This window comes from Bison bison, unplaced genomic scaffold, assembly GCF_000754665.1.
Source record: "Bison bison bison isolate TAMUID 2011002044 unplaced genomic scaffold, Bison_UMD1.0 scf7180017863946, whole genome shotgun sequence".
Lineage (NCBI taxonomy): Eukaryota > Metazoa > Chordata > Mammalia > Artiodactyla > Bovidae > Bison > Bison bison.
In genome coordinates, this window is record NW_011494518.1 from 1,935,000 (window position 1) to 1,947,977 (window position 12,978).

The 12,978-nt window shown below is 36.2% G+C and overlaps 1 protein-coding gene across 4 annotated transcripts in view; it reads right to left on the bottom strand.

Moving 5' to 3' along the window:
- UBE2E3 (ubiquitin-conjugating enzyme E2E 3) overlaps positions 1-12,741 on the bottom strand; it is a 106,848-nt gene extending 94,107 nt beyond the window's left edge. For 3 of the 4 annotated variants that reach the window (XR_824721.1, XR_824720.1, XM_010833849.1), the window contains exons 1-3: positions 12,581-12,733; positions 11,919-12,137; positions 10,096-10,146 (exon numbers count right to left, since the gene is read on the bottom strand). Coding sequence is in view for 2 of the 4 variants with exons in the window: in XM_010833849.1 (XP_010832151.1) it covers positions 10,096-10,146; positions 11,919-12,112 (245 nt within the window). In the remaining 2 variants the exon portion in view is untranslated. Of the gene's footprint in view, positions 1-10,095; positions 10,147-11,918; positions 12,138-12,580 lie in introns of all 4 variants that reach the window. The other variant, XM_010833850.1, reaches the window with a different exon arrangement.
- Positions 12,742-12,978: the final 237 nt, after the last annotated feature.

A 12,978-nucleotide genomic window follows, 5' to 3' on the forward strand; every position in this document is an offset into this window, starting at 1 on the left:
ACAGAAAGAATTTAAAGATTGGATGATATATAAAACACATCAACCAATTACAATGTGTCTATCTGGATACTGATTCAAATTACCTTTGAAGAAGGAAGGTAGACAATCCTTAAGACATTTGTAAATTTGAACATGACTGATTTAAGAATTTTGATGACATTTTTAGATGTGTTAGTGGCACTGGGTTAAGTTAAAAGTCTTTATCCTTTGGAAATGCACCTGAAATATCTGTTCTTTAAAAATTCAGATTAAATGATGTCTGAGATTTGCTTAAACATGATATAGGAGGGTGAAATGATTGGGGTTATAGATGACATAAGATTGGCCAAGAGTTGTTAACAATTGAAACTAGGTGAAGGCTACATTGCTATTTATCACACTAACCTGTTTACTTCTGTAGATGTTCCAAGTTCTCCATAATAAAAGTTAATTAAAAAAAATTAAGAAACCTCAGCAGGAGGGAAAAGTGATCATTTGCAACATGTTTATTTAGGGCTTATAAAAGAAAATGAATACTTAGCATAGTCCTCTAATGGATATGGGGATATAAAGCATCTGGGAGGATATAACAGAAAGGTCTTTAAAAATTTTAAACAGACACTGGTGTAAATAAAATAAAGAAACTCTAAAGGTACACTAGTTAAAACTGTCATTGAATTCCACATGGTCACATGCATCTAAAGTTGTATTCAAACCATTCAAATGCCACATTTTCCCCTCTTTGTGATTGAAGGTAAATTTACTTCAAGTATACATATTACAAATCCAACAAATATCACCAATCTCCTTAGAAACAAGTGTGAAACAAAAAGAAAAACATAAAGCCAAGGCCTTAAGATGCCCTCTAAATTTTGTTGTTACTACTGTTTAAATTGAGAAGACTACAGAAAGCAGCATGAAGCCATAAAAAACATGTAGCCACAATCTTCTGAGACGGATTCTCTTGGGGACCCTAAATAAATGGATTCTTGACCTACTAAAATTTAATGTAAAAAAATGATCCATTCGTAAAGGACCCATAAGATTGTAAATGGCAAACAAACTACAAATAACCACCCTTAGAAAGGGAATGAATGGTGTTTATAAAAAGTAAGTCCCGTGGATGTAAAGGGAGAATCATCATGATGATTTATAAGTAAAGGAAAATAAAATAAAAAGGTAACAAAATTCATGTTTCCCTAGGCCCTTCACTCAGACCAAAACATGTGGAGCTATACTCCCAAAAGCAATTTCAGACTAGAGATGTCTTTATTTTTCCCCAGACAAGCTAGAAGTTAAACAGAATGACAAAGTATATTTACTCTGGGACAGTGAAGCAGGAAAGAAACTTCAGACTGGCAGAACTGGTCCAAATCCCTCCAAAATAGGCAGAGAAAAAAAGAGAGGTAGATTTAAAGTCATTCCTTTGCTCAAAGAAAAGCCTTACACAAGGAACTACGAGTCAGAGAACAAAGATGTGCCTTCTCTGTTATGATCATATTCATTCCCTGACCTTCTTCCTTACAAGGAAAGAGAGAAGAGAGCTGAGCTGGCAACTTGGGGAATGCTCCCTAAAAAAGAAAATGATTCTGTCTGAATGATTAAAAAAAAAAAATACACTAATGCAAGCCTAGCACCCCCAAGGCAAAGAAGAAAACTCTTCTTTCTCCAATTCACCAACTGAACCTCATTTGCCAGGTTCTAAAACCATGGAGTATGCTGGATCCTTCAAGAGACTATAAGCAAAAAGACGGGATACACTCACACTAAGAATGCACCTACAGACCATGAAACAACTCTGAATGCTTTTACCAGATTTCTCAAGCAGCAGTGTACAGAAGCAAAAAGTGCTTACATTTACGTCAAAACTAAGCCTAGATTTTTGCCCTGGAGCTGTTAAGTATATATATGCACTACATGTGTGACAACTCTCAGATTACCTTTTGAAACCTTAACAAGAACGATACTTCATAGGATTGTTTTGGGAATTAAATAAAATAGCAATATTAATAGGCACTATAGTATGCAAATCCAGTACAGTGTCAGGCTGGGTGCTTAATTATTTCCTCTTTCTTTTTCTGAAGTGAGAATGAAAGTTGCCTGTTCATGAACAACATACAGTTTGTACAAAATATAGGCAGAGAAATTTCTCTCTAAATATCCATATGCTCCCCAACATTTTCCAACCACCTTGAGGTCACATGATTAAATCCATATCTTACTTTCAGACCAAAGCACTTACAGCCAGCACATGACCCTCCAGTTATCCTGCCTGGACATGTTGAAAATGGCAGAGCTACAAGTTGTAGGCTGCATAGATACCAGCCAACACATGGAAGAGCTACCCAGGAGCCCAACATATGTTGAAGTTAATGCAACACAAAACAGCTTAGCAAAATTTAATATCTCCTTTTATAGCCTGCTGCTACTGCTAAGACACTTCAGTCGTGTCCGGCTCTGTGCGACCCCAGAGACGGCAGCTCACCAGGCTCTCCCGTCCCTGGGATTCTCCAGGCAAGAACACTGGAGTGGGTTGCCATTTCCTTCTCTAATGCATGCAAGTGAAAAGTGAAAGTGAAGTCGCTCAGTCCTGTCCGACTGTTAGCGACCCCATGGACTGCAGCCTAACAGGCTCCTCCGTCCATGGGATTTTCCAGGCAAGAGTACTGGAGTGGGGTGCCATTGCCTTCATATGCATACATAACGATGGCGAGTCCTATGCTTAGGTATCATGGGCTTCCCCAGCGGTTAAGTGGTAAAGAATCTGCCTGCAATGCAGGAGCCCCAGGAGGCATAGGTTTGATCCCTGGGTGGGGAAAATCCCCTGGAGAAGGAAACGGTAGCCCACTCCAATATTCCTCCCTGGGAAATCCCATGGACAGAGGAGCCTAGCAGACTATAGTCCATGGAGTCTCAAAAGAGTCGGACACGACTGAAGCAACTTAGTATGCATGCATGCTTAGGTATTAAAGGATATCTTCCTTTCTGTGTAATTTGGTATGTCCAGAATGAACAGAATAGTTAAGAGAGAATACTGATAGCAAAGTAGAAAAATAATCCAACATACACAGAATAACTTAGAAACCGATACTTATAATTTCACCTCAAAAGGAGAAAAAAACTCTAAAATCAAGAATCTAAACTCTTTTCTGGTTAATCATACAGGTTAGACAATTAAAAAAAAAAAAAGCAATGATCCAAAAATAAAAGCTGAGAGACTAAAAACAGCTATGAGGAAACAGGTAAAAGAAAGAAAAGCAGAACAAGCCTTTAAACACCCTTGCACCGTGTAGTAAAACAGCTGGCGTCACTTGTCACTGTCACAGTAGCAGTACAGGGCCACAACTGCTCACCCAAATCCTGCAATATCCCAAAAGCTCTCAAAATCAAAGACTGAAAAATAATTTGGCAGCAACACCAAACAGGAACTAACCTGAAACTATCTGTAGTGCCGATTTATCCCACTTAGTGAGAACATTCATACAGTCTGGGTGTAGAAATATGAATGTGTTTGATTATGGAGTGCTGCCCCAGATCCCACTGGCAGTGTTATATAAACCACATCACATTCCCTTTCTAAAATCTGAAAACTTTCACATTCTGAAACATTACTGGCCCCACAGGTTAGAAATAAAGGACTGAGGACTTGTAACAATAATAGGATAATCTCTGTATTGTCTTAATGATAAAAATCAAAGTCAGATGAAGAGCATGGCTTTCTAAACTGTTTGCAGTTCAATGTACGGTATCAAACTGAATTTTGATGATTTCCCAATGGTTATTTACACTCGATGATACTTCAGTATTTCTAGTAGCACACAGATATAACCAGCCTAAACCTAAATCATGAAGAGGGTATAATGAACGAGTAGGAAACTAGTTAATTAATTAAAAATATTGCTATAAGTATTTCTGGCCTCAGTAGACCATACTTTAAAACGTATTCAGTGTAGCCATAAACTACAGCACAAGAGCAGTGGAAGATGGGGCTACCAGCTCTCAGGAAAGTACAGGAGAATGTACATGCACTAGGCATCACTACTGAGACAGGAAAATAATAATAAATGAACTATGTAAAACTTAAAGAGGCAAGGTATTGGAATTAACATCTACAGCAGGATTTTTCAACCTCTACTGACATTTTAGGCCAGATAAAATCTTTGTTGGAGGGGGTGACCTAGGTATTAACAGGGTATTTAAGAGCATCCCTGACCTCTATTCACTAAATCATTAATAGCAGCTCCTCTTCCCCCAGTTGTGAAAAGTCTCTAGGCATTGCCGATTGTTCCATAGGACAACTGGAGTGCAGTGTGAGAAGAAGAAGTCAAAAATCGCCCCCAGTTGAGAACTGGGGAAAGAGAAATATTAAAGGTTTAAAGATGTTTCTTCTTCTTGATTCTAAAATGCCAAATAAGCCACCCTGTTAAAGCCGTATAGAAAGGGGAAGGAAAAATCTTTCTAGTTCTCTAGATCTACAGGTGGTTTTATTCTGTTTTTAATCTTAATTTTATAAGAAAGCCAAGAATGGCAGATCAAGATCCACTGGAGCACCCCTGTACTCTAAGGAACAATGACTTGTTGATCTTCTTATAACTAAACATATCCATCTGTTGTTACAGCTACTCATTCAAGGAGGGAATATATACCAGCTGGTTATCTATAGAAAGGAACAAAACAATTTGAGTCTTGCACGTAGCTGCAAAGTAACCACGAAACTTTTTAAATGCACAGTTTTCACCCACCTTCTGATTACATTATCTGCACTGAACTTAACAGATCCCTAATAAAAATGTGACCTGTTGAGGGCGAAGAATATTATTTTCAATTATACCATTCCTTTGGAAAAACTTATCAGTCACAAAGTACTGAATCTTTCTGCTACACCGGCATGTATGAGGGAAATAACGAGCTTTACTGCAAACCAATTTCTTTTTAATAATACAAATGGCAGCCAAATACCTCTGAACAATCATATTAAAAATATGGGGATTTCCCCAGTGGTTCAGTGGTTAAGACTCTGCCTTCCAATGCAGAGTGTGCAAGTTCAATCTTTGGTTGAGAAACTAAGATCTCACATGCTTTAGTGTGAAGCCAAAAATTAAAACACACACAATTATGAAAAAGTAAAGAATATATGGGATATTTCATAGATCTCCAATCCAAAGTCATTATTTTGTCTAGAATTTCTATCCCTGTCAATTTGACAGACCAGTTGTAAAACACCTTCAGTCAGAGTAGTTCTGTACTTATCTATTTTACAAACTGAGCATCCAACAAAGATTTAATTTTTATAAAAAGGCCATTACAGGATTTTTTTCAAGAGTTGAAAACAAAAGGGCTAGATGATTAATGAAACAATTTTGTTTTATGAAATAGAGTACCTTCACATAGCACATTTTGGCTAACATAAACAATAACAACCAATGTAAACATAAAAAAGAAAAAGCAATCTATCCATATGTGTGGGAGGATTTAAAACCAAGTATTATATAAGCAACCAATCTATGTAGATTCACATGTCACTTTCATCATGACCTGCCTTCATATGTCAACTAGAGAAAGCTTCCAAAATCTCTTAGATCACAGAGAAGGAAAGAATGTTATGTTCAGATAACTAGCAAATTATATCAATTCAGAATTAATTTTACAAAATTATTGATATAATCTCATTCTCAGTAAAACTATGAATTCCTATAATGGAATACTAAAAAAGAAAACGTATCACCACTATTTAAAAGTAGTTTATTATAATCCACTGGACAGAACATTCCCTGCTGAATTAGGTTTCATTAACCATTAGCATATTTCTTTAAAGAGGATACACTATTTGTTCAACCTTGCCCAGTGTTCTTAGGTTTATTTTCTTTTTTACTCAAGTTCCAAGGAACTGCTTTTAACTAGCTCCTGACACTCCCAATAGGTGCAGAGCTGATTAAGATAAAATTATTCCAATAGTTGGATGCTGATGCACTAGAGAAAATGCCAGCAAAAGTGAAGACATACTGCTAAGCTAGCTCTTTAACCACGCCTCAACCACTTTATCGACCCAATTCACATTAAGGAATTTCTAAACATATAAATTCATCTAATCTTCACAACAAATTTATAAAGGGGGTATAATTTTAACCTCTTATTATAGAGAAAAGACACAGAGAGACAGAAATATTCCGTAACTTATATAAGGTAACACAGCTATTAAGTGCCAGAGCAGGGACTTGTACTCAGTCCAGCTCAAGCACCAGTGCTTTTCAAACCTTAAAATACACACAATCCATCTGGAAATCTAGTTGAAATTCAGATCCTGATTCAGTACTTTTGCAGGGCGGGTACACAAGATTCTACAGTTCTAAAATCTCACCTGTGACGCAGATGCTACTGGTCTGAAGACCACCCCTGAGCAGCAAAGTTCTATCTTCCCTAGAAATGGTGTAAGGTGGTAGTAATCCGCAAAAGGAGGCAGAGCTCATCCACAGACAGCTGGCTTATGAGTAAATCAGGGCTTCCCAACTACTGGTTTAGAACTTAATTGCTTTTGTTCATTTTTTAGAAAGAAGGAAATGAGCAAAATTTGCAAGCATCATAGCACCCACTTTCAGGTTCCGTATGTTAATACAATAACTTGGTACTGTAACGCCTCCCTCTCAATAAGGCCTTTCTAACATCCAAAAACTATTTACAATGTCCCTGAATGTCTACTTTAATATGGGTTCAATCTGAACATATTAAAGCATATTTTTAGAGCATATTTTTGTACTGTCTCAGATAGGAAAAGAATTAAAGAGATGAGTTAAAAATCCAGCACCTTTCTAAACTTCCACCACCTGTCAAGTCCTGAAAGGACACCCTCTGGGGAACAGATGGAACATAAATGTCTTATAGCACATCGCTCAATTCTACTTAATAACTTTCTCTAAAAACAGATAAGGAAATGCACATAATACAATCTCCCTTCATTCTCACTGGTGCATCAACTCTTCACACTCTAATCTAGAATAAAGAATATAAATTGAAGCCACTAAGTGTTAATATCTGTAAATGCTTTGGCCTAAAGCATACCAATACCTAAAAACTGAAATGCCATCAAATCACTGGAAATAACATTTTATCACATGTTTATACTATCAGGAAAAGAAATATCAAAACTACCCAAATGTATTTAGACAGGTTAAAGCCACACACTTAATTCAGTAATTAAGTCTATCCTATGATCACCCTGGGTGTATACATATTTGACACAGCTATATAAATACCTAAAAAATATTTTATTAACTAAACACAGGAAAAGATTTAAGAAAAAATCTTGTCTGAGTAATTTTGATTTTGTTGAGTTTTCTTGTATTTCATTCAAGTTTTTTTCTCAATGTACACAGACGTACTTTACATTCTTCTCTGAAAAATTAAAATGTATCACATACTTTGACAAGCTTGTAAAAATCATATTCAAAACCATAATGGAATTCTGATTAGTTAACTACACATGAAAGTCAAAATAATTAGGTTTCATAGATTTCAGACAATATGAATTCACATATTTTCTAGAATTTATTAATAGAGTCCCACTAGTAATTATAACATAAATTAACAAATTTAAACTGTACAATCACCATAAAGCTAAAATTCTCACCTGTGAATTACAAGAACACCACGAATACGTATTTGACACAAAGGTAAAAATAAATTAGCTGTCAAAAATCCTAAAAATGTCTCCACTAAACCTTACTATTCCAAACTCCTGCTCAAGAACAAGACCTAGATGTTCTTCCACCCAAAAGAATCTGAAGACTTACAGAAAAACACATAAAAATATGTGAATATTTCACTTGTCCAGCATATGAAAGAAGACTGTCCCCAAACTAATAAAAACAAAAACAACTTCTCCGGTCTCCTACTAAGACTGATATTTTCTCTTTTTTTTTTCCCTCTATTAATCACTCACACAGTCACTAAAGAACTCATACATTAAAAGCAGCAGAGAACTGAAAGGTGTCATTTGCAGTAGTTAACAGTGATCGCAGGTTGTGAGGAGGGAAAGCACAGATTATATATGTGTGCCAAGTTACTGCTCAACGAGCAAGCCCAAAGGATGACCATTTCACCAGTCTAATCACTAAATGTGAAGCATTATTTCATGGACTGAAAGGAAATATGGTATATAAAGAGAAAAATAAAAGTAAATTAAACTAAACTTTCTGTCTCTAAGACAGACTATACTTCCTCTCCAATAATCGTCAGTGACCTTGTGGAAACATTCCTGGGTTAATGGGCAGAGCACATTTCAGCCACTGCAGGACTACTGCTCGCAGGGCATCCAGCACGTGTCTACTGGGCTGACCAGATTCACACACAAACACTATTTAATAGTTTGTTCCATTTGCAGAAAATCAACAAAAACCTTTAAAAAATGTTTGACCTTATATGTAATTTTAAAACAATAAAGACTTTTGAACCCATAGATCTTTACATCTTCTATAATGAGAAATACCAGAATACACTCTCCATGTTAAATAATTCTTCCAGAGAGCAAATTTAACCTGACCTCCCTAAATGGCTACAGATTTGACACACCATTTAGAAGCCTGAAAGGAAATACTGATTTATTTATTCTCTAAAGCAGTGCTGTTCAACAGAAATACAACATGTGCCACATATGTAATTTTAAATTGTCTAGTAACCGTATTAAAACAGGAAAACAATAAATTAATTTTAAAACATTTTACATACCGAAATAACCAAAACCCAACATATCAAAATATTAGTATTTCAACACGTAATAAATATTTTTTGAAAATCAGTAAAATATTGTGCATTCCTTTCTTCATATTGTTTTTAAAATCTGATGTGTATTTTACACTTACAGAACATCTCATTTTGGACTACAACCGAAGTGGTCAACAGCCACAAGTGGTTAGTGGCTGCATTACTGGAGAGTGCAGCTAGCTCCTGAGTACTACTTTGATATCTGACATACTACTATCTGTTTAAAATTAGCTCACATTCATGTTTCCGTTTTGAACTGAAATGTCTGATTACAAATATTAATATAAGCAAATAAACATCAGATCACCTTATCAGAGGACCCAGTTAACATACACAGTAAGAAGCGGTTGGATTATATCCTATTATATCTCAAGTAGATTTCAGAAATAGGTCTGATCACCACTAGTGAACACAACTTGTAGAAAAATATAGGTAGGACAAGAAAACACTTTCATATCAAACTGTAAAACTGCTTTATTTCTAGTAGCCATTCTGGTTTCTGAGTACCTATCTGCATGCAAATTATCTACAAGACAGTTTTTCTAAGTTTGATGAATTTTGGAAGTCATACAGTCACAGATGAAAAACTGAGCGCTAAGAGGAATTTAAATAATATTTCAGGGAAACAATTCAAACCAATTACTTTTAATGCACCTTATACCAACCAACAATCTTAAAGCATTCTACGTGAGTTTCACTGAAATGACTTCTTCCCACAAATTCCAACTCATTCACTATCTTTTATACACATATTTCTAGGACCAAAAATACTAAGGATTTTCCCAAGTAATTAAACCATCTGATTAAAATGTAAATAATTCCAACAATGCATTTTCTAGAAAACAGCAGCTAAAACCATTAGCTTAACACATAAACTCTGTCCTAAAGGCAAGTTACTGAATAAATCAAACAGAAACAACTATACTCCTGTTTACTGCATTTACATTTTTGTAACACCACATTCAGCAATTTCTAAATTTGGAAGGTCAGTTCAGATTGCACACAAGCAGTAACTTTAAAGCTTAGCAAAATTTTAGAAGTTTCTGCAATATACTTCTGAATAAACATACTACAGAACTATTACAAGAGAGTAAAAATCAGCACCGTTCATACTAATCCCAGCAAGAAGCAAAAATCAATATATTCATAAGTTCAAAACGTATGATACACTCTAAAAAGGTTTTTTTTTCCTCCCAAATTTATTTGATTCACCCAAGACAATTTTTGTTCAATCCACTTGCAAAGCTGAAAAGAAGCAAGTGTAGTCTCTTCTGCAGCACAAATATCCAACAACGATACATGAATCTCTGGATATTTTTCCACAATTTGAAAATTAAAACAACACAATTTGTTTCTTACCTGCAGTTAGGAGGAGGATCAAGGGTTATTTCAGCTAGCTCCTTCTGAATTCTGTTAGTGAAATGAGAACAGACAAAAAGGATTTGAGAGTCTACAGAATAACCGGGGAATCACACTGCCCTCTACCACCATGCAGTTAAATGCAAGGCTGGCTGCGCCCTCAGTAATGCTAACATGGCTGCTCCCTCTTTGTTCTCAGAGGCATAACCCAAATCCCTTAACAGAAACTTCGCAGCTTTTTTTCTCACTTGCTACTGTAAGTAATTAAGACATTCACACCTGATTTGAGAACTAGCCCTCCACTTGTACTCAGAAAAGGAGGTAAAATGTATTTTAAAGCACTTTTTACCAGAGAAATTCTCTTTTCAAGCTTATATGCAAATGAGACAAGAAGGGAGGAGGGAAAGCACTAGAATATTTGACAATGACTCCAAGACACTTTACCAAGGTAAAAATTAACAAGCTACTGCAAGTGCACATTAATAATTTTGACAATATTTTACCTGTCAGAAAAAAGTTTGAAATTTACAAATATTTTTACCAGTGAAAAACTTTCAAAGAATTCTGATATCTGTATTGAAGTAAATCTGTTTCTCCCCTGACCTTAAGTACAGCACTTAAATTTAATAAATTTGGGAGAAAAGATAGACAGCCTTGAGGTAAGAGGAAAAAGAGCAGTTCTTATTTTATTCAAATTTATAATGCTTTCAAAACTTAAGATATGTTTAATATGTTCATCAACAAGATTGTAAGAAACTGAGGAGGATTTTAAATTATCTCATGGACTGCTGTTATTTCATAAAATATTCTAGTTATTAACACTTGATTATTGATACAATAGAGGTGAAAATCCACAGACTCACTAACACAACGCCAACATTTGATCAGCTTTTATATTTTCTTTTTCTTCTGGTTGAGATCAACAAAAATCAATAAAATGTCGATATCGACTAATGCTATAGGCACACCTGATGTGTAATTACTAAAATTCACAGGTATTCCACTTACTACTACCATTGATTGGAGTCCCATTGACAGCATCTTATTTTCACTATCACAGAAATATAAATCAACAGAAAACAAATGATCTTTCACTTATACCCAACAAAATATGCTTCTCCTGCTGTTGAGTATTAACATGTCAAGCATATCCACAAATTTTAGAGTGAAGAGGCATAATGGCAAACTTCTCAATCACCAAGCGCCACCTAACATGTAAAGGGCTACTTTTCAGTTTTACCTACTCTCACGAGGACACAGAGGTATGACCATAGCTTAATTAGAAAAAGTAAAACCTGAGATGAATGACTTAAAGTCACGCTTCTAAAAACTGAAAACAGACCTGAAGTACAATTTTAAAATCTGCCTTCAAACACAGCCAAGGCCCTGAGTTGAAAAATTTTCTAGCAAACATGACCATTTCTGATCATTAAGTTTCATGAAGAGAGGCACTGATCTCTCGAAGTGTCACCTTCAATGAAGATGAATATAACTCATAAAAAGACAACATCCTCAAATGTACCAGCTAATCTGGGATCACCAAATTTTCCTTGCCAACTCCTTAATCTGTCAGATGTTACTCCAATCTCTACTCAAGGACACTCTCTCTGAAGTTACCAAAGCACAGAACAAGTTTGCTTAAAAGTCTAATTCTAGGGAGGTGGCTTATATACCACCTAAAAAGAATGACAACTCATTCAAGTCCAAACAACACCGATAGCAAAGGAAATATTTTTGAACTACTGCTACTGATGTTAAATCAACAAAAGCGTCCATTTGGAAGACAAACGGACAACGTGCTTAGTCCTTTTTTTAGAGGTTACCTTTTAGCACTAGTGGATAATTTAGCAGTGGTTTTGCTAGAGAGTTTGGTGTTTTTCTTCTGCTGGGTGGCAGAAGGTTTTCTTTCTTCTTGTTCTTCAGGCTCTGGAGCGGCTGGGTCTCGCTGGTCTGCATCTGAGCTACCGCTGCTGGTGCTGGGACTCTCATCATCGGATCTCTGCCGATCACTGGACATCTTGGTGAAGTTATTTCTTGGAAAACTTTTTAAAGAAAAAAACGGGGAAAGAAAGGAAATGTAAGTCTAAGGAATAAACCAATAGCATTTTCTTCTCTTAATCTTCACCTAAAATCGTGTTTTAATGAAAACGCTTCAAAAGTGTTCACACTTATCTCATCGTACAGCAAGGTTACAGGGGAGGTGATGTGTCTCACAACGGCAGCGTTCAGGGATTTACCGAACTCAAGTTAGAAAACCCACTCACATTTTTTTCCATCCCTTGGACAATCTATCAATTGTCTACTTTCTCAGAAGGCATGAAACAGATTTGCCAGGGAACTTAGGGAACGAGCATTAATAACATATGACACACTGTAAATAACAGATCTCGCTGAAAAATGTTAAAAAGTCACTAATAACGTCTAAATATTTATACACTGACATTGGTCAAAGCTACCAAATTCCTTTTCCGAGAGGAAAACATACCCTGTTAATCGCCCATATGCTTATTTAAGGTGGTGATTCCTCCTCTGTGCACGTAAGCCTTTAAATACAACACTTAGGAATTTAAAAAATCAACTAACAAGCTGTTCTGGCCACGGCTAGCAGCGAAGATTCATCCGGCCAAGACCAAGCTGCCACCCTGGGAAAAGCAGAATTCAAACTGCACCTTCTGCAAAGCTCCCCATGCCATCAAGGTTCCTCGCTCAATTTTTACATCACGGACCGACATTTTGTCCAAAATAACCAAAAAAAAAAAAAATTTTTTTTTTTCAGAGGAAAAACAAACAAACAAAGCCTCAAGAAGTGCAACAAATTTCCGCGCCCGCCGAGGCGAGCCGCGGCCGGCGGCGGCCACGCAGCTCGGCGGCCCTTTGTGGGGA